Below are 21,591 nucleotides of genomic sequence, written 5' to 3'. Positions count from 1 at the left end.
TAAGATTCCCTCTTCCCAGGTATGTCTTACCTGCCTCTGGTGGGACTGAAGGTCTGTACCGCCATGCTGCTTTGTTTCATGTTGTTCTTTGAGTCAGGGTTTCTCTGTGTAAATCTCCTGCCTGTCCTGGAACTCTCTCTGTAGACCAGGCTGGCCTTGAACTCACAGAGATCCACTTGCTTCTGCCTCCTGATTAAAAGTGTGTGCCACCATGTCTAGCTTGTTTTGTGTTTTAAAATAAACTTCACATCTGGGACAGGTCATACATGATCTACTCCACAAAGACGGCACTGCTTATCACTGTCTGTGTTCTATCCCCGAATCCCACAAAAACCTCCACACCACGCAAGTACACTGCTTCTTTAAGTTCTCATGTGGACTGAGCTGAGTGTGAAGTCTTCATCCAATGCTTTATTTGCAAAGCATACACAGTTTGTTAGCTAAAGGGATTTTCGTGAATCACATTATTAGAAACATGTTAGCGATTTATTTTATGAATTCATTTATTTTAACCTAAGAGCAAATGAGTGCAACTAAGTCTTAGGAAAATTACTATTCAATCAGGGGAGAAAATGATGATGCAAGCCTTTAAAACCACTTTATTAGTATGTTTCTCACAAATAGGGGGAAATCTTATTTACCAAGTAACAGAAAAATCCTTATTTTCCAGAGGGAAAAACACCAAAAAGCATGGGGCACCCTAGCCGCTGAGGGCCAGGGCTACTGGTTTCCAGGATTTCCAAGCTCCACCTCACCCAAATCTAAAGCTTTCATAAACTCCAAGCCCAGAAACTCCTGAGTGAAACCCAGAAGCACCCACTCCTTCCATAGTTTATCAGCAGAGGAACTTCCCTTGCAGCTACACAGATTAAGATTACATATACAACACTACCTTTCATGAAGCAAGATTATTAATTCTGAAGAAAAGCAAACATGAGTGTAGTAGCTGAATCGGTAATTCACTCTTTGTTCAGACAGCTTCCGGTACCCAGCAATACTTTAGAACCACTCTTCATTTATGAGAGAAATGTACGCACAGTCCCCTTGATAGTACCCCTGCAGATGGGGCACTTTCTCAAGGAAGGGGCACATTCCTGACAGACTACCAGATGACCACAAGGAATGAACACAATAGAAACCTCTCTGTCCATGCACACTTTGCAAGTTCGTTCTTCTTGCAATCTCCGCAACTGCTCTTCCAATGACAAGCCTAAGACCAGAAAAGAGTGTAAGTGAGATGCGGTGTCCAGGAAGGAACAGAGACAACGGTGGAGTACTAACTGCACTGTACCTGAGACATCTTCTGCTGGAATATACTTCATATTCTTTTCCACTGAAAAAAGACAGCATACAAAAACCATTACTCTAGCAATATAAAACTCTTTAACCTACTACTTTTATGCAGATTTTTGCTATATTATAAGGAATACTACCTAGACAATAAAAAAACATCAGGTTTTTTTGTTTTTCTGGAATACGTAATATGTAAAGATTGAGGTTCAACTGGGTTTATTCTGCTTGCTCAGCAGAGAGACGAACAAAACTCTAAGGGTATCTAAATACTTTCTCCAACAAACTCACCAAATAAGTTCTCATATAATGTGGAGTCGATTTCCTTCAGACAGGTTTTGAAGATGTTGGCTGCAGCATTTCCTTTAACTAAAATGGTGTCAATCAGTTCTCTTGCTTGTAAGGGTATCTGTGTTTTCTGTCTGATAATATCATGTTCCTGCTTAGTAATTATACTGGCCTCAAGAAGATTGTCCAAGATCGGAAGGACACATGTCAGCTGCTGAAAGAGGGCCATTCTATTCTTCCGAATTAACTGCAAGTCACCTTCAGTTAAAAACAAGCAAGAAGAAGGATGCATTAAATTTCAAATGCCCCCAACTACACCCAAATGAGGCACTGAGTGTGAAGGAGAAGGAAAATAGTGATTGTATCTCGATACTGCCTTCCTAAACTAAACTCCAGGTTAAACTCAGACTTCCATACAAGCACATACACTTTCAAGTATGAACGCTGGTGGACCCAGACACACGTCTTCAAATTGTTGAGAACAAGCGGAAAACTTTAAAGTAGTAAAATATGTGCCCTCTTTCTCTTTCTTTCTCCACCATGGAATTAAAAAGTAATTTATTTTTATCTGTATTATATCACTTTACTTCTTAAGTACAGGCAAACAGTTATATTCAAAAAGGCAATTAGATAAGCCACGTATCTTCCAGATAGGGAGCCTCACAATAGCATGGCTGGCTTGTCAACAGCCACAGAATGAGTTGTCAAACCAGTCCTAAACTAGTTAAGGTTTCCGGTTTGTTAGTTACTGAGACAGGACCTGATATATCCAGCCCTGATTTTCATGACTTTACTTCCCTTCCAAGTGCTGGGGTTACAGGCATGAACCACCCAGCCAGGTTTACATGGTGCTAATGTCCTTTCAGGGTCCACACCATCTGTGAACGCGAGGGCTTAGCTACAAATCAAGATGGACTTTGCTGGCTTGCCCAGAAAGTCTAGCCATTTTAGCCATGTCCCCCACTATACGCCTCAGCTTCCCGATCTGAAATAGGAAGAATCCAGCACCTTCCTTAAAGAGGTCAATAAAATGCACATCCACCACTTACCACAATACTCAGCACATTTTATAAATCTAAATTATGGTGCAGCTTTAAGAACTGAATCCAGCTCATTCATAAGAGATTACCCCACTTCAGAGGTAAGGAATCTTAAGTTTAGTTGAATGAGCTGCCTACCCTAACTGAAAAAGGCCAGAATTAGATCTGTCTCAATCCAGAAATTAGAATTTCAAACATTTTGCTATATGGCCTTACAATAAGGCTGTCTTGAACTAGTCTTTTTTTTATTTTTGAAAAAAACAAAACAAAACAGTTTCTTCCTTGAGGGTGAGGGTGGGGATGCCACAGCAGGCAACTTGCAGGGATCAATTCTTACCTTCCACCATGTGGGTCCTGGGCATCAAACTCAGTCATCAGGCTTGGCAGAAAGAGCCTCACTGACCAAAACTATTTCTACCTCTAGTTAAGGACAAAAGTGTTTTCAACCTAATGCTCCAATTCACGCGACACACTGAACCTTCACTTATCTAATAGTTCTCTAAGGTTTTTATACAGCGTGTGTGTGTGTGCATACACAGTGCCATGACACGCTTATAGCCGTCAGAGGACAACTGTAGGAACTGTTCTCTCCTCCTGTCATGTGCATCTCAGGTCCTGAGCTAAGACTTGCAGGGTGGATGGCAGTACCTTTTCCCACTAAGCCATCTTGCGGGCCCTCTGCTAGCTCTGTGATTGTCTTTTGGAACCTATTTCCCAGGTGGTCTACATGCTCCCTGAGAATGACCAGCACTCTCACACCTTTGCTGTTTATATATTTAGACATATGAAAATATATATTTAGACACATATATATATTTAGAAATATGAAAATATTTGTTGAAGATATAATTACTCAGGAGACTTGTTAAGATGTGAAAAAAATCTAACCGGGCAGTGGTGGCACATGCCTTAAATCCCAGCACTCAGGAAGCAGAGGCAGGAGGATCTCTGAGTTTGAGGCCAGCCTGGTCTACAAGAGCTAGTTCCTGGCCAGGCTCCACTCCAGAGCTATAGAGAAACCCTGTCTCAAAAAACCAAAAAAAAGAAAAAGAAAAACACACAAAATATCAGAATCACGTATACACTGTTGTTGGCTGTGCAAAGGACCACAACCCAGGATGTCATCCTAGGTTGACTTTTTGGTCTAAGAATCCCCTACCAAGGACTACTAGTAAAATACCGTATCAGAAACCAGATTTGAAGGAAGTTTATTTAAAAAGTAGAAATATCTGAATCTTTTAAAGAGATTCTTGATATGTAGCCTAGGCTGTCCCTGAACTTGGCATACTCCTGCCTTACTCTCCTGAATGCCAGAATTGTAGGAACTAGGCCTATTCCGCTATAGTCAGCTCTGAATCAGTTCTTAAATCTTGCTTTAAAAACTGGTCCCCAGTTAGTTCCTGGGGCAGCTGAAGATAGGGAACCTGAAATGATCCTATCCTATAGCCATACTGATGAATATTTTGCATATCACCATAGAACCTTCATCTGGCGATGGATGGAGATAGAGACAGAGACCCACACTGGAGACTGGACTGAGCTCCCAAAGTCCCAATGAGGAACAGAAGGAGGGAGAACATGAGCAAAGAAGTCGGGACCCCGAGGGGTGCACCCACCCACTGAGACAGTGGGGCTGATCTATTGGGAGCTCACCAAGGCCAGCTGGACTGAGACTGAAAAAGCAGGGGATAAAACCGGACTCTCTGAACATGGCGGACAATGAGGGCTGCTGAGAAGCCAAGGACAATGGCATTGGGTTTTGATCCTACTTCATGTTCTGGCTTTGTGGGAGCCTAGCCAGTGTGGATGTTCACCTTCCTAGACCAGGATGGAGGGGGGAGGACTTTGGACTTTCCACAGGGCAAGGAACCCTGACTGCTCTTCAGACTTGAGAGGGAGGGGAGAGGAGTGGGGGGGACGGGGAGAGGAGTGGGGGGGACGGGGAGAGGAGTGGGGGGGGACGGGGAGAGGAGTGGGGGGGACGGGGAGAGGAGTGGGGGGGAGGAGTGGGAGGATGGGAGGAGGCGGAAATTGTTTTTTTTTTCTCAATAAAACAATAAGAAAGTTAAAAAAAAACTGAAAAGTATTCATTTTTATGTGTATGGGCCTGCGGGTATGTGTACCAGGTGCACAAAAAGGTCACAAGAGGGTGTCAGATACCCCAGACACTGGACTCGACATGGGTGATGGGAACCAAACCCAGACCCTTTGCAAGAGCAGCAAAAGTTCTTAGCCACTAAGTCATCTCTCCAATCCCCTAAATCACGCCTTTAAAATTTAGCTATGTAAAAGGAAGAAATGCAATATAGCTCAAGAAAAAAACTTTATTGTAAATCTGGGTATGGTAGCATATATGTCATCCCAGCACTTTGGCAGTGGGGTCGGGAACTCAGGGGACTTCAAGGACAGTACTAGCTACAGATGGAATTTGAAGTCACCCGAGCTTGGCAAACAGACAGTTTAGAAATACTGGTGGTGGGGGAGAGGTGATGTCACCAGCAACTTATGGATGTGAGCTGAGGTGCCGCCATGTAACATGTAACTTATGTTACACGCAGCCACCAAAACCACAATACCTGATGCTGTTTCTTCAGTCTGTCTGTCCTTCTCTTCTCTTCTTTCGCCTTCAGCACTAACAAGCGCTGAGACAATATCGCTGACGGTCCTGTAGTTCTCACCGGTGGCCAGAATTTGCTGCTGAACCGTCTGTCTTACCAGGCTCCTACTGAAGCCCATTTCCAGAGCTGCCTTAACCACAGGCGTGTTCATCATGACCGCATCTTCTGAACTTTCACCAGGTCCAAAATGCACAACTGTTTGTAAACAAATTTGCTAATATTAAACTCCACAAAGTTAAAACTATGGAAAATGATTATCTTTATTTCCATATGCTGATAAAGGAAATATACCATATGCATTAAATTAAATTACCGTCAATAAAATTTAAACTTGATAATGGTTAAATGAGAAAACAATTAATGTACTATGCATTTTAAAAAATTACTTCCTACAGTTCAAACATCTAGGCGTACTTAATAAAAATTTCACCATTGTTGATGAGATGGCTCGGTGGTAAAGGCAATTGTTGCCAAGCCTGACAGCTTTAAGTTCAGTTCACAGAATCTACAGGGTAGGAGAAAAGAACCAACTCCCCAAAGTTTTCCTTTTTTAAACAAATGGTTTATTTTCTTTTAAGTGGACTGGTGTTTTGCACTTGCATGTATGTGTGTGTAAAGGTGTTGGATCCCTGGAACTGGAGCCACAGACAGCTGTGAGCCGCCATGTGGGTTGCATAGGTCCTCTGGAAGAGCAATCAGTGCTCTTACCTGCTGAGACATATCTTCAACCCCCAAAGTTGTCCTCTTGACCTCCACACACAGGCTGTGCCATGTGTACCCACACGTACAAAATACATACATACATCTTAAAAATTTTTTCAAAAATCAAGTAAGCAAGATGGTTCATGGTGAAAGGGTTTCTGCACAAGCTGACTCAAATTCAGTTCCTGAAACCGCAGGAGAGGATGGGTCCTGACATAATTAACCCTCTCTGTGTCTCTCTCATACACAATAAAATGAAATAAAAATTAATTTTTTAAAAGATCTTCCTAAATGATTCTAATATACATTCATCTTTAAAAACCAATGTGCTACAACAATAAAGAAGTGAGAAATTACCTCCACGGAGGAAAATCAGAGAAACTACTGAACATGTGACGGCAGAGACAAAGCCTTGGTCCTTCCCTGACACTCATACAAGAGAGCTAACAAGACTCCCCCCAAAATAAAATCAATAAATAAAAACAGTAGGAAAGAGGGCTACCATGGGGGTACAGCTCCTTTGTAGAAAGCTTATCCAGCATTTGGTTGATAGCACAGTAAAACTAAACACAACAAACAAAACATTACAAAATTTAAGAAACGGTGGTATGGCCTGGGTAGAGGACTTGTCTGGCATACTTGAGCATTCCATTTCCAGCAATCAAGCATGTAACCACTCGCTTCCCCTCGTAAAGGGATTAGGTGTGGGGCCGGGGCCTTGCACAGTGTGGTGAGTTCTTGCCAAGCACACAAGAAGCACTTGGGTTAGAATAACACCACCAATGGAGATGTATCAGACTTGAATGATGAATAATGTCTAAATGTTACGTGAGACAGAGAAAATAACAAACATGGGAAGAATAAAGCTATAACAAAAACACAGTTAAATAAGCAAAAGGAATGACATTCTGAATACAGAAGTTATGACGATGAAAATATAAGGAGATGAAAGTAGGAATTGAGAGACTGTACTTTCCCAAGACACTGTGCTGCCACCTGCTGGAAACCTGCACAATAAACACACAAACACCCAATGTCAAAGTGTGGAGAGCAACCGCCTCAAAAGCATGTCTGAAGAAACCAAAACAGCCTTGATCCCTAACGCCTCCTCTAGAAAATAATACTGAAATTTCTTTTCAGAACCCTAAAACTGAAATGGTAAAGTAAGCAATGGGAATTTTTGAAGAGCAAACATAATAGCCCTAAAAAAGGACAAAAGCTTGGCATGAAATAAAGGTGGCAGTAGACAGTGGACAGCAGCCAACGGCATACAGCTTTGTAGGGAGTGTCTACATCACCCTAAATTTGCCAGAACTCTAGGAGGGTCTTGAAGGTGACTGGACACATGCAGAGATGGACTAGTGGGCAGCCTAGGATCAGGGAGAACTGTAAGGATAGATCAGGTAGCATGGATGAGGCTGGCAATGGGTAGGTGGTGAGTTTCTGGTCAAACTGTGAAGGCATTAACTGCTTCTATAGCTGGGTGTTATGAACTGAGATGCGGAGGGTGAGAGCAGACCCTCTGAGGAGTGAAACAGAGGAATCATTTGCTTTGGTATATTTACTGAAACAGCTACTTTAGCCAGAAATGGAAGCACTTGGAAATTGAAGCAGAAAACTGGACATCGTAGCCTGGCACCCACATGACCTGAGCACAAGATACACTTCATGTGGTAGTGTGTTGTATCACTTAGAAATAAAGGAGCTGACAAAGGAGACTGCTCAGAATCAGCGGAAGAATGCTGTCAGGGAAGCCAACCACAGGGGTGTGCTGAGGACACAAGCCCGTGTGCTGGAGTGCAGTTGCCACCCCAGCACTGGGCAGGCAAGAACGCAGCACAGCATGCTTCCCAAGGCAGCACTGAATGCATCAAATGCCGGATGCCGGGTCAGTAAGAGATCTGCTAATACAGCAGCTTCCAGTGACCATGGCAAGACTCCTTCCCTCTTTCCATTACCAAAGCAACGCTCACAAATCAGCAGTAGGGGACATAATCCAGAGGACGAGGCCAGGTATGGTGGCATATACCTGTGGCACAGCACTCAGAGGATGAGGCTTCAAAGTTCAAAGCTAGTTTGAGTCAAATTATAAGCCCCTATATTAAAAATGAATGAATAAAGGAGAAATACATAAATAACAGGACAGAGAAGAGAGTACATGGAAACTAGTGGTTCCAGTCTTCTGTCTTCTCCGGGAAGAGCATGAACTAGAGTTCAACTGCTATCCAGATGGCTCCGAGGGAAAGCGCTTGCCAGGCAGCCAGAATGGTCCCCAGAACCCGCGTAAAGAAGAGAGAACTGACTCCTGAGAAGAATCTTCTCATCTCCACATGTGCACTGTGGCACAAGGACCTGGATTCCAGCATTGGCATCAGCCTAAATAAACATTAAATAAGAACAGCTATCCAGTTCGAGGACTGGTCTACAAGAACTAGTTCCAGGACAGCTAAGGCTGTTACAGAAAGAAACCCTGTATCGAAAAACAAAAAACAAAAACAGAAAAAACAAGCAGACAAAAGAACAGCTCTCCACCCCTTCACCTTCCCCAGTTCTCCTAGACAGGGCAGGTACCAGTACTTAGGTACTCCTTCCTTTCCTGACCAAGTCCCTTACCCACTGTGACTCAGTTTCCATGACCAGGTGCCTAATCTACTGCGGAGTCATGGTTTCTATATCTTGGTCTCCCCTTCTCTGTTCCTCCTCCACAGCGCCAACGCCTCTCCTGAAATGGAGAGTCAAACCTGCACTCCTCTGATGTGATCAGAACATAAAGTGATGGCTCCTTCAGCCTTGGAGACCATGACACATGAAGATAGCATACACTAACTCCTGAGCTATGGCTAAAGGGCAGCTCTAATCCAGAGGCCGCTGCACTCAAGTACCTGTCCCTGCCTTTATACCTAGCACCCAGCCCATCCTAAACCTCTTCAAACACCCTCGAGGCACAGCAACCTCCCTCTCTAGAGGAAAAGCTTATTCCACCTTTCATTTGACACAGCGCCAAGCTATTTGTTTTCTATGTGTGTCTTGTCTCATAAGAAATGTCAGCACTTTAAAGACCAAGAAATGTTCTAGAATCTTTTAAAATGTCACAAATCTTACTAAACACGTAATTTTCCAGTTAACGTTCCACAGTTTTCCATGTGATTCCCTTTAATATACTTTCATTCCTAATATTCTTACACAGACTCATAGTTGCATTTAAAGGTTTCCTACTTACTTGGAGGGTCATTTTCTTCTCCTGGGGTGTCTGAAGTGGACAACAGCTATGAAATAAGAGAACACTTAGCAGGTAAATCAGGAATCTCAAACACTCTAAACAGCACAGTCAATAAGATAGGGTCTCTCTCTGTTGCTGAGGCTGGCCTAGCACTCATGCCAATTGTCCTGCCTCAGCTTTCCAAGTACGGGGCTGATGGGATGAACGAGCACACCCAAACAAACAACAACATTTAATTTAATAAATGTACACACCCTTCAGGAAACTGGGTGACTCAGATATTTCGTTTTAAGACAGGTATGCAGCACAGGAGGGAAAACTAGGAGTTCAAGGTATGCCTCAGCTCCATATCTCAAACCTCTGTAATAAATAACTCATATGAACACTTTATTTGGTTTCATTTCACCATAGATATCATACAGCTATGCTTATACTTAGTCTACCTCCGATTTAGAATTCAAGTATATCTCCCATTTCAGAGAACAGCATGATGACAACAGTGCCTCCTCATTCCATCGAAAAAGCAGTATTTCATCTGGGTAACTCTTAAAAGGTCCTAACTCCTAAAGAGATTTTTATTCTTTTGTTTGTTTACTGGAAAAGACTAGAGACATTGAAGATAGCTCTTCAACCCCATTTAAAAAAATTCTATACATGACAGGATATAAGATTTTTCAAAAAAGTAAGAGAAAAAACATTATTTATAAAGAAGCCTGAACAGCAAGCTAGTAACAAAACTATCAAGGATGCAGTACCATGGCTACAGTACGGGTAACTCAAACACGGCAGCTCTTCTAAGCACACACCCACAACCTCAGGTGTCTGTCTAAGTAACACCCACAACCTCAGGTGTCTGTCTAAGCACACACCCACGACCTCAGGTATCCAAGCACACACTCACAACCTCGGGTGTCTAAGCACACAATCATGACCTCAGGTGTCTGTCTAAGCACACACCCACAATCTCAGGGGTCTGTCTAAGCACACACCCACAACCTCAGGTGTCTGTCTAAGCACACACCCACAACCTCAGGTGTCTAAGCACATACCCACAACCTCAGGTGTCTAAGCACACAATCATGACCTCAGGTGTCTGTCTAAGCACACAATCATGACCTCAGGTGTCTGTCTAAGCACATACCCACAACCTCAGGTGTCTGAGCACATACCCACAACCTCAGGTGTTTATCTAAGCACACACACACACCCTCGGGTGTCAAGCATACACCCACAACCTCAGGTGTGTAAGCACACACTCATGACCTCAGGTGTCTAAGCACACGCAACCTCAGGTATGTCTTCCTTCCTAACCATATTTCTTTTCCTAATTACATTGCTTAAAATTACTATACGAATTTAATAAACTCCAATTTTGCCTCAAAAATTGATTATGGATTCCCCTCTGTATACTGTGAATATGTTTTCTTACCATTGGTTAATAAAGAAGCGTCTCTGGCCCGTGGCAGGGCAGAATAGAGTTAGGTGGGAAAACTAAACTGAATGCTGGGAGAAAGAAGGCAGAGGCAGACAGACACCATTTAGCTGAAAAAGGAGACAGACAACCTGAACTTTACCGTAAACCACAATCCTCGTGGTAAAACACAAAAAAATTAGGAATGGGTTAATTTAAGATTTAAGAGTTAATAAGAAGCCCAAGCTGGGCGATGGTGGCGCAGGCCTTTAATCCCAGCACTCGGGAGGCAGAGGCAGGCGGATCTCTGTGAGTTTGAGACCAGCCTGGTCTACAGAGCTAGTTCCAGGACAGGCTCCAAAGCCACAGAGAAACCCTGTCTCGAAAAACCAAAAAAGAAACAAACAAACAAAAAAAAAGAAGCCCAAGCTAATAGGCTGAGCAGAATTTTAATTCATATAGTTTCTGTGAGATTATTTTGGGTCTGGGTGGTCAGGATTACAAACAAGCAGCCTCCACCAACAAAAAATTTTGTACAAAGAATTAATAAAATAGATGTAAGTATCACTTCTGAGATTTCTGTACTTATTCTATAGCATAGTTGGAGCAAGCATATGGACCTGTTCACGTGGGTGTGTGCAACTCCATATACACCCATGTGGAGGACAGGGGTAGACATGGATGTCTTTCTCTGTAAGACAGGCTCTCTGTCCCATTCAGCCTAGAACTCACTGAATAGTTCCATTATCTGGACAGAGCGCTCCATGGAGTCCCTGGTCTCTAACACCCTAGGGTTACTGATGCACACTGCCACACCCAGCTCTGTCCGTGGTGCTGGGATCTGAATTCAGGGCCTCACACTGCCTAGGAGGCCCCTTTACCAAATGTGTCACCTCCAGAGTTCACGTCAGTCTGAAGAGCCAGTTTACCTGTTCAAGGAGATGAGGATATCTAGCTTGAATCTCATCAACAAACTCCTGCCCTTTCATCCGTATCAAGAACTCACACCTAAAATATAAAACAGAACTATTTTAAATCATTTCATACTAAAAATGAACTGATTATTCTAGAGGAGTGACTTCCAAATATTCTCGATTATACCCCACAGCAAAAATTTCCCATGACGACCCAGTAGACATTAACCAAACCAGCACACCCCAGCACACACCCCAGGGTGGCGGTGCCTCCATCGTTTTCCTGCTGCCTTCCACTTACACACAACAAAGGGAAACCTTCTGGACTTAGAAAGGGCAAAAGCTGGCATGTGAAAAACAATGGTACAGACATCGTCTTTTTGTGGTTAACACTATTTCAAAAACTATGACTCATTATCTATTAAATTTCATTGTTCACAATATAGTAACTGTTAACCTACTCCAGAGTTCACTCTCCTATCGTGAAATATAGTTCACCACACTCCCTCCAAGAAACTTTATCTCCACATTTTGTAGCAATGTCTCACAAATATTTAAGCCACTAAAACCTCTCAGAAGAAGTTAACATAACAACCACTGCCATCTCATCCCTTTGGAAGAAACGTTCAACTAGGTATACAATTTCAAAATTTTCTTGTAAAAGCATATAAACAAAAATCTTGCCCTATGCTCATGTTATGTGAAAAATTAAACTAAAGATGAATCATATCCCCAAATGTATGTAAAGCCCTTTTGCCCTTCCTTAAGTCATAATGTTGCTTCATAAGAAGCTTGGAAGGAAAGCTGGAAATAGCTCACTTGCTGCTCTCATAAAAGAGCCACAATTCACTTCCCAGAACTCATGTCAGGAAGCTCACAACCCTTCTATAACTCTAGCTCCAGGGCATCCGATGCTTCTGGTCTTCTTGGGTATCTACACTCATGTGCACATACCCACAGGCAGTCACACACTGTGCTGGATAATTTGGGTTTTTTTTGGGGGGGGGGGGGTTGTTTCTGGCTTTTTTGTATTGGTTTGGTTTTTTGGTTTTTGAAGATAGAGTTTCTAAATTTAGTCCTTGCTGTCCTGGAACTCACTTTGTAGATCAGGCTGGCCTTGAACTCAGAGATCCACCTGCTTCTGCCTCTTGAGTGCTGGGATTAAAGGTGTGCACCACAATCACCATGCCTGTGCTGGATAGTTCTGTGTCAACTTGACAAAAGTTAAAGTCTTCTGAGAAAAGAGAACGTCAACTGAGAAAAAGCCTCCATAAGATCAAGCTGTAAGGCATTTTTATAAATAGTGACTGAAGGGGCAGGACCCAGTCCATTGTGGGTGGTCCCATTGCAGAGCTGGTGGTCCTGGGTTCTATAAGAAAGCAGGCTGAGCAAGCCATGGGGAGCAAGCCAGTAAACAGCTCTCTACCATGGCCTCTGCATCAGCTCCTGCCTCTAGGCTCCCATCCTGTTTGACTTCCTGACCTGACTTCCTTTGATGATAAACTCTGATGTGGAAGCATAAGCCAAATAAGCCTTCTCCTCCCTAAGTTGCTTTGGTAGTGGTGTTTCATCACAGCAATTCTGTGGAATAATCCTCTTGTATACTGTAAAGATTTGTCACTCAAATTGATTTAATAAAATGCTGATTGGCCAGTAGCCAGGTAGGAAGTAAAGGCAAGTGACCAAACTAAGGATGGTGGGAAGAAGGGCAGAGGGAGAGAGAGTCGCCAGCCAGACACAAAGAGAAGAGATAAACGTGCCAGGCTAATAAAGGCACTGCCACATGTCAAACATAAACAGAAATACAGGTTAATTTAAGTGTAAGAGGTAGCAACTAACAAGTCAAGTCTGAGCACTTATAGTTCATATTCAGTCTCTGAGTGGTCATTTGGAAATGGATGAAAGAGAAATGTCCAACTACACAGCAATAGTAATAAGTCCAGAAGTAAAAATATTGATGGACCAGACGGACTCAATCTTAAGGATGGAAGCCATTTGTTATAAGGTCAGAACAGTTCATTTCTGTTTGCTGCAAAATTCAAGGTGCTCGTGCTTTAACCTGTTTCTGGATTTTGACATGCTCCCCACCCTATGGAGTTTGACTGGTCACCCCCTGATTATATCCTGTAAGATCAAATATTCTGCCAAACAACTTTAAAATGTCCAGCCAAGTGCCTATGTAACTAAAATTCCTCTGGAAATTCTCCAACCCCTGAAAACCACCTAGTCATACAGTTTTTGGACTATATAAACCCTACCTTCTCCTATGTCCAATGCTGTTTTTTTCAAAGCCTGTTTTAGGGAGATAGCCCTGAGTGACTAAAAACAAAGCTTGCTTAATTTAACCAAAGAATTTGGGTTATGGTCTTTACTCTCATTCAGTGGGATTAACAAATATAAATCACAGATTAAAGGAAAGTTTGCAAGAATGCTATCAGAAAGATGGCAATGGGGTGGTGGTAGTGCACGCCTTTAATCCCAGCACTTGGGAGGCAGAGGCAGGCGGATCTCTGTGAGTTCGAGACCAGCCTGGTCTACAGAGCTAGTTCCAGGACAGGCTCCAAAACCACAGAAAAACCCTGTCTCGAGAAACCAAAAAAGAAAGAAAGAAAGAAAGAAAGAAAGAAAGAAAGAAAGAAAGAAAGAAAGAAAGAAAGAAAGAAAGAAAGATGGCAATGTTCTTGGCTGTGTACTTCTATAACAAACCCAAACTAAAGAGAGCTGTCCTTGGAAGAAACAGTCCAAGGAGGGCTCAACAACCCAATTAACATAAACTGAAGAGAGATATGTGGGTGGAGGTTGTGGCAGTGGTGGGGTGTTTGAATAGCACACTCAACGCCAGGGGCTCAACCACCAGGATCACAAAAGGGAGAGAGAGAGACAGAGAAGACAGAGGGAGGAAAGAGGAGAGAGAGAGAGAGAAGGAGGGGAGGGAAGGTACAGAAGGCCCACGGGGGAGACATCTGGAAACAGATAGGCATAGAGGATCAGTAGTCTGGCAGGCAGAACCACCATGGCTCCTAGGGGCTTGCTTTGAGCAGAAACCCAGAACCTTTGCCACTGAAGTCATCAACAACCAACCTCATGAGGCGTCACAGCAAAAATCTCTCTAGTGTGTACTGGCGCTGGATTCAGAAGCTCCTCTGCCATGGAGCGGCCAGGTCCCACCACTACTGCTGAGGGACCCTGGAGGCAGAAAGGAACAGGGCCTGCAACACTCTGCAAGGAACCACCTCCCTCCGTGACCCATGCTCTGCATCCCAGGGCTGCAGAACAGTCTGACACCAGAGCCTGTGTCCTACACGCACTGTTCTTGTGCCCTTCAAGTCCAGCCTGCAGCTGTTCTGTGCACCTGTGCTCCACATCTACTCCAGCTGCTCAAGGGATGCGTCCTCATCTCAGACATCACCTCATCACTGCCCCCACCACTGTGAGAATGCTCACAAGCCAGAACAGGTGTCAACAGAGATCCCATTGGCCAGGATGTTTTCCCATGACAGAAGAGATCAAGTCTTCAGCCTCACCACCAAAAGCTTTGCTATTGCCCTGGACACAGAGAATCTCTAAGACCATCACTGACAAAGACATCAGCTAATAGAACTGCATGGAGACTACAGCACTGGGCTTCCCAACGAGTCAGAGCCTACCATACCCTGACAAGCCCAAGCCCTCACACCTACCTATAGTTAAAGCTCCTTGTTCAATAAAGTCACAAAAATCTAAGAAGCAGGGCTACAAGAAACTTAAAAAACAAAACAAAAACCATAACAACAAAGGAATGCAATAATTTTCCCAGAACTCAAAAGAAGGAAGAGAAAGGTGCTTACATACGACTAAAGAAGCAATTAACACTACTCATCTTCAGGGAGCTCAGTGAGTTTCAAGAGAACAAGACAGATAACATCAGCAATAATGAGAGAATACAGCGAACAATTCTCAAGAGCATAGGAAAGTACAAAATTTACAGGTGAAGACAAATACAAAATCACCTCCAGACTTCTCCAAACTGTAATGTGGAGTGTAAATCAGCCAACTCTAACATAAAGGTTAAGAGGAAAACACTGGGGCTCAGGGTTGAGTGGCTATCTCGATCCAATCTTCAGTACTACCCCAGCCCAGCACAGTGCTAAAACAACTGTAGCTGCAATCATAGCTACAACGGTCCTATTAAAGACAGTGTTCTGCAGCTACAATTATAGCTACAACGGTCCTATTAAAGACAGTGTTAGAAATAACTGTAGCTTCAATTATAGCTACACCTGTCCTATTAAAGACAGTGTTAGAAATAACTATAGCTACAACTATCATATGAAAAACAAACAATGGATACACAACTTAAAAAGCTGTAGTGAAGCCGGGCGGTGGTGGTGGACACCTTTAATCCCAGCACTTGGGAGGCAGAGGCAGGCGGATCTCTGTGAGTTCGAGACCAGCCTGGTCTACAAGAGCTAGTTTCAGGACAGGCTCCAAAACCACAGAGAAACCCTGTCTCAAAAAAGCAAAAAAAAAAAAAAAAAAAAAAAGGTGTAGTGACATCAAAGCCATAAGATGCTGAAAGGACAGAGGCAGAGACTTTGTGTAGCTGAAATCAAGTTATCAGTTTACATAGTAGACAGCTTTAAGACATGAGGGAGGCGATCTTTAACTGAGGGTCCCTCTTCCCAGGTCACACAGGTGACCCCGTGTGCAATGATAGAAAGTAACCAGCAGAACAATGGTTAGACATTAGGTATAGTAGATCCTGACTGCCCTGTATGTCCTCGTTATCCACTCTTCCCTCACAACACAGATTATAACCCATAGCACCTAAAATATTACCTAAATATCTAATAAGTGAACTGTATATACTAAAATCTAGTGATACTGATCATCTGTTAGTCTGTCTTTACTGAGATCAAAGATTAGTCACAGTTGAAACTTGTTAAGAGCTGCACTGACAAAAACTTTAATCCAAGCACTCCGGGAGGCAGAGGCAGGCCCGCAGCTGTTGAGTTCAAGGCCAGTCTGAGTCTACAGAGCTAGTTTCAGGACAGCCTAGGCTACACAGAGAAACCCTGTCTCAACATAAAACAAAGAACCAATTACCTTGGAAACCATTTGGCATGTTCTACCCAGGGGTCATCTCCAGATTCCCAACACCTCAAGCCACCATCACAACAAAAGCATTTGACATCATCGTTGCGATCTAAACAAGAAAAAAAAGGCCAGAAACTGACTCATGTGTATTCCCATAAACAAGCTAATAAAACTCTAGTTCTCCGCTAACATCTTACCCATGTAGTAGAATCCAGCGCTTGCCAGCTGCTCGGGCTGGACAGGAACACTAGAAGGCCAGTACAAAAACGTCCTCATTCGAGCAGTGTGAGTCTGCATGCTCAGATTTGATACACTAAACCTCTGTGTTTCTGAAGAATTTTCCAGAAATGGACAGTTGGGAAAATGTCTCCGGTGCTCTGACATAGCGTCATCCTTCGGTTCCCAGTTACTAAGCTTCCCACCACAGGCAAAGCAGGCCACCCGGTCTCCAGGTCCTATGTAATAGAAGCCGGCTCTGGCCAGCTCTGCTGGTGACAGAAAGCTTAAAGGCCACGCACTGTAAGTAAGAAATCTGGCCTCTTCGGTAGTCATGGCATAGCTGCAGGGACTCGTCCTGGACGGGCAGTCTTCCACTGCTCTGGAGTGAAGAGGGTTTGAGGACGAGCTGGAATAACTTCCTCCTTGCTCCAGAGGTAAGGAACGTACAAACCCACTTCTCACAGGGGCTGTGACCTTAGGCGGGCACTGCAGACCAGATGGAAGCAGGGTCTGAACAAAGCTGCAGCTGGGGTACAGCTGTCTGTGTTTTTCAACAGGGCTGTCCCCTTGTTTCCAGTTGTCCAGCATCAGGCCACAGCAGAAGCACTTGACCTTGTCATTGACACCCGTGTAATAAAAGCCAGCGCGAGCCAGGCTCCTTTCCGAGACAGGAACCCCAGCGGGGAAAGTCGAGTAGGTGGACATTCTGTAGAGCTCACAGGAAAAGTCATATTTTATTTTTTCTTTGCTCTCTTTTGTCCAATTCAGTAAGGTTGTGCTATTTTCCATTATCTTTTTGGTTTTTTTGGTGTAAAGTACCGTGAACAACTCTTTGGGAGACAGTTTTGTGCATGAGTAGGGACAGTATTTCTGACAGCTTAAACTGCCTTATGAAGCTTCTCAGTTCACACTAAGTAAGATCTCAACCACACAGAGAATGCAAAAACAGGCTCATAACCAGGTAGAATTCTCTCTGACTGGATTTATGTGAGTTCACCTTCACAGAGGACAACTCTTATTTTCCAAGATCCTACACTACTCAGGACTCTGGAATCATATGAACTCTTTTAAGTAACCCAAGAGCTATTCGCCCATAATTTACTTTCATTAAAAGTTATGAAGTCAGCTTCAGTAGGACAGGCACGGAGAGTCTTCTGGAAGGATCGTCACGTCAGGTTAGCTGTCCAGGGAATGCCGCAGATCCAGTTCAAGCTCGTCCTGGTGGGGAAGATGACGTTCGTGAGGCACCACTGGACGGGTGAGTTTGAGAAGAAGAATGTAGCCACCCTGGGCGTGGAGGTGCATCCGCTCATTGTCTATACCAACAGAGGACCCATCAAGTCCAACATGTGGGACACAGCTGGCCAGAAGTTCGGGGGCCTGCGCCATGGCTACTCCAACCAAGCCCAGTGTGCCGTTCGATGTAACATCAAGAGTTACTTAAAGAATGTACCTAACCGGCATAGAGATCTGGTATGTGTGTGTGACAACATCCCCGTTAGCCCACCAAATCCAGCTGGACTGGGACTGAACGAGCATGGCATCAAACTAGACCCTCTGAATGTGGCTGACAATGGGGGCAGACTAAGAAGCCAAAGATAATGGCACTGGGATTTGTCTCTATTGCATGTACTGGCTTTTGGGGGTCCTATTCTATTTGGATGTATACCTTCCTAAGCCTGGACGGAGGGGGAGGGCCTTGGACTTCCTATATGGCAAGGTACCCTGCCCTCTCTTAGGACTGGAGGGGAGCGGGATGAGTGGGGGAGCAGGAGGGAAGTGGGAAGTGGAAATTTTGATTCCTATTATCTATAAAGTAATAAAAAATTATCAGACGAAAAAAGAAAACAAAACATTCCTACTGTATTGTGTGGCAACACAGTGGATATTAAGGACAGAAAAGTAAAGGCAAAATCTATTGTGGTCCACCAAAAGATCCTCCAGTACTAAGACATTTCTGCCAAAAGTAACTACAACTTTGAAAAGCCTTTCCTCTGGCTTGCCGGAAAGCTCCTTGGAGACCCTAATCTGGAGTGCGTTGCCATGCTGCGCTTCCCCACCCGAGGTGGTCATGGACCCAGCTTTGTCAGCACAGCACAAGCGTGATTTAGAGGTTGCTCAAACGACTGTGCTCCCGGATGAGGATGACAACCTGAGAGAGTGAAGCTGGAGCCTGCGGCAGAAGTCTAGTTTATAGACAACTGTCCTGTGACGTCAGCAGAGCAGATCGTGTACTTCACTGGATGCTGAAGGAGTGAATGCGCCAGTTAAAACATACCTTTTTTTTAAAACATACCTTCATTTTTTTGGACTTGCATAATTAGCTGTTTGGAACACAGTTGTTTTCTGAAATTTCAAAAATAAGACTGCTACCGTCACATTGCACTATTCAGTCAGTGGTAAAATCTTGCTGCTGTCATCCCCATTCTTTTTGTTTAGAATCAGAATAAAGTTGTATTTCAAAAAATCTAAAAACAAAAAAAGTTATGAAGTCTAGATACTAAGTCAATTGCTAACTATATCGGAAAAATTATATGCAGGCTTTTTCCCCTTATAAGGACTTTAATACGACATCCAAACTATCTATCAAACCCAAGTAACTAAACTCACTCCATGGTCCTATTTTCTAAGAGCTAATTTCCTACAGCTCATGTTATACAATCTCAGGTGCCTTCTGGGGAAGTTAACACACGGCCCTACTAAGACTATAGTGTCTGGTGAACGGCCTTGTTTAGAGCTTAGACTGCTATTCTTCTCACCTGGTAAATCCCTTCCTGTGTCTATCACGTAAACACATCTGCTCGACAGACAGTATCTTGTTAGTAAAGTTAACTAGACTGCATTTTACAAAGTCCACCTGGGCTTCATTTAAGTCTGTTATAATTAAGGATGAATCAATTTATCAAGACACAGCTTTCTTCAGTTGCCGTAGTATCTACCAACCCAGTTTACCACAGCAATTCTGTTGCACAAATGTCCCATACTTACTAGCCTTCTTTCTGAGAACTCAACATTTTATATAACTATTCATACACAAAAGTACACTTCATGGAATTCAAACTGGATTCTTTATACATTTTTCATATTTCCATGACTGGGTTTATTTCTAGAAAAATACAGGAGGAAATGAAGACTCTTCAGTGTTGCAGATCTGAAAGGAGAAAAAAAAGGTATTTTAGAAAACTAATTGCATAGCAATTATGGCCTCTTCAATTTATGCAGTAATACCTGAAACTGTCTCATTCTAGCTAATGCATCCTAACTACAGCAGTTTTTACCCGCCCAGTCTTAGAAAAGCACTTCCCAGAGCACTGTGCTTGTCTCTGAAATGCAAGCTTTATACAGAGTAAAATGTAAAACTTTGAAGACAGGTGGACATTTCCACCCAGGAAGGGAATTGATCCCCAATTTCACATTTGCTGACTGTATTTATTGTTTATTTACTGCTAGACATACTTCGTGGGCATCTTTCTTTGAGGTTTTTGCTTGTTTTTTTTTTTTGTTTTGTTTTTTTTTTTTTTTGCAGGGACAGGGTCTCATTCTGTAGCTGGGCTGGCTAGGAAATCAATGTAAAGAAGATGGTTTTAAAACTTGGAATTTTCCTGTCTTAGCCACCCAAGTGCTAGACCACACTACTACTAGGTTGCTTTTATTTTCTGATTTGAAGATATTTTGATAGGGCACTTCACTGAAGACAAAAAGCACCTGTAGGTATGGAACAGACATTCTGCAGAGCTGTTGATGCAGCTCCATCATGAAGGTAAAAGGTCCTGGGTTTAATCATCAGCAACTATTTAAAAAAGAAGAGAGGAGGAAGAGGAGGAAGAGCAGCAACCTAACAAAGATTCCCGAGCCTTCTTGCAACTTCAATCTCAACACTTGGAAGATAAGGCAGGATGAGATGGTGCTCTGCCAGTGGGAACAACTGATCAAGTCAGGACTGAGCTAGCCTAGATAAAGGTATCTGGGAGGGCTCGTTAACACAACCCGTTAAGGACAATCATTCCCTAACTATTCCAAAGCAACTATAGCAGAAAGCATCTCAAAAGGAAAAAGGACAACAAGAGTTTCACTGAGGCACGGCTCACCCACACCACCCGTTCTCAATGCACACTGAAGGAGAGTGGAGGTCAGAAAGACATGTTTCCCCATAAAACCGCAGAGTTATTTCTCACCTCACTACAGAGAGCAACCAGTAAACTATACGATAAGCGTGCCGCACAATCGGCTCGGTTGGAAGGCAGTGAAAGCAAAACCTCCGGTGAGCTTAGAACCTTGCGGGATGGGCGTGGTGGGGCGTGCGTGCTAGTACTCCCAGCACCCGGGAGACTGAGGCAAGAGGATTTTCGCAAGTTGGAAACCAGCCAGGGATGACTCAAAAAAAAAATGAAGGAATTAACTAATTAACAATGAATAAATGAACCGAAAGGAAAAGAAAGCAAAACTGGAAAGCAAGCCATTGCCAGGGCAAGGACTGGGGAAGCGCGCGGTGATAGCGCTGCGTTGAGAACAGAGAGCTCTCACAACAGCGGCTGCGCTGGCTTCGGGGAGCCGAAGGCGGCCCGCTCGCCCCGCCAGGCGGAGGGAGCCGCACTCACCGCCGAGCCGCAGGACCAGGGCCTCCGGCGCCCGGGAAGCCACAGCACCCAACTCTCCAGCCGCAGCCTTCCCGAAAGCCCCCGCGGCTAGCTGGACGCTGCAGACGCGCGGTGACGTCAGCACGGCGCGCAGCCACCGCGAGGACGGGCGGGAGAGAGAGGGGCTAAATTAATCGCGCGCGCCTGTGCCTGCGCTCGCGCCTGCGTGTTGGAGT

The 21,591-nt window shown here is 43.8% G+C and overlaps 1 protein-coding gene and 1 pseudogene across 3 annotated transcripts; one reads left to right on the top strand and one right to left on the bottom strand.

Annotated features, from left to right (window-relative positions):
• Positions 1-384: 384 nt before the first annotated feature.
• Positions 385-21,507, bottom strand: LOC142846394 (baculoviral IAP repeat-containing protein 2). 3 transcript variants are annotated; one of them, XM_075966854.1, is made up of 11 exons: positions 21,377-21,507; positions 19,767-19,929; positions 19,075-19,246; positions 16,757-17,996; positions 16,569-16,668; positions 11,499-11,577; positions 9,159-9,204; positions 5,195-5,431; positions 1,582-1,836; positions 1,292-1,333; positions 385-1,210 (listed from the first exon to the last, which is right to left on the bottom strand). In XM_075966854.1, the coding sequence occupies exons 4-11, from the start codon at positions 17,565-17,567 to the stop codon at positions 1,017-1,019; spliced, it is 1,764 nt and encodes a 587-aa protein (XP_075822969.1). In that variant the 5' UTR covers positions 17,568-17,996; positions 19,075-19,246; positions 19,767-19,929; positions 21,377-21,507; the 3' UTR covers positions 385-1,016. The 3 variants fall into 3 exon arrangements, with proteins under 3 accessions (XP_075822969.1, XP_075822971.1, XP_075822970.1); XM_075966856.1 differs by having other exon boundaries at positions 393-1,210; positions 19,075-19,124; XM_075966855.1 differs by having other exon boundaries at positions 494-1,210; positions 20,954-21,458.
• On the top strand, positions 17,895-18,942 carry LOC142846872 (GTP-binding nuclear protein Ran-like; annotated as a pseudogene).
• Positions 21,508-21,591: the final 84 nt, after the last annotated feature.

Source organism: Microtus pennsylvanicus, chromosome 3, assembly GCF_037038515.1.
Source record: "Microtus pennsylvanicus isolate mMicPen1 chromosome 3, mMicPen1.hap1, whole genome shotgun sequence".
Classification (NCBI taxonomy): Eukaryota; Metazoa; Chordata; class Mammalia; order Rodentia; family Cricetidae; genus Microtus; species Microtus pennsylvanicus.
The sequence above is the reverse complement of the archived record's forward strand: the minus strand, read 5'-3'. Positions and strand labels throughout refer to the sequence as shown.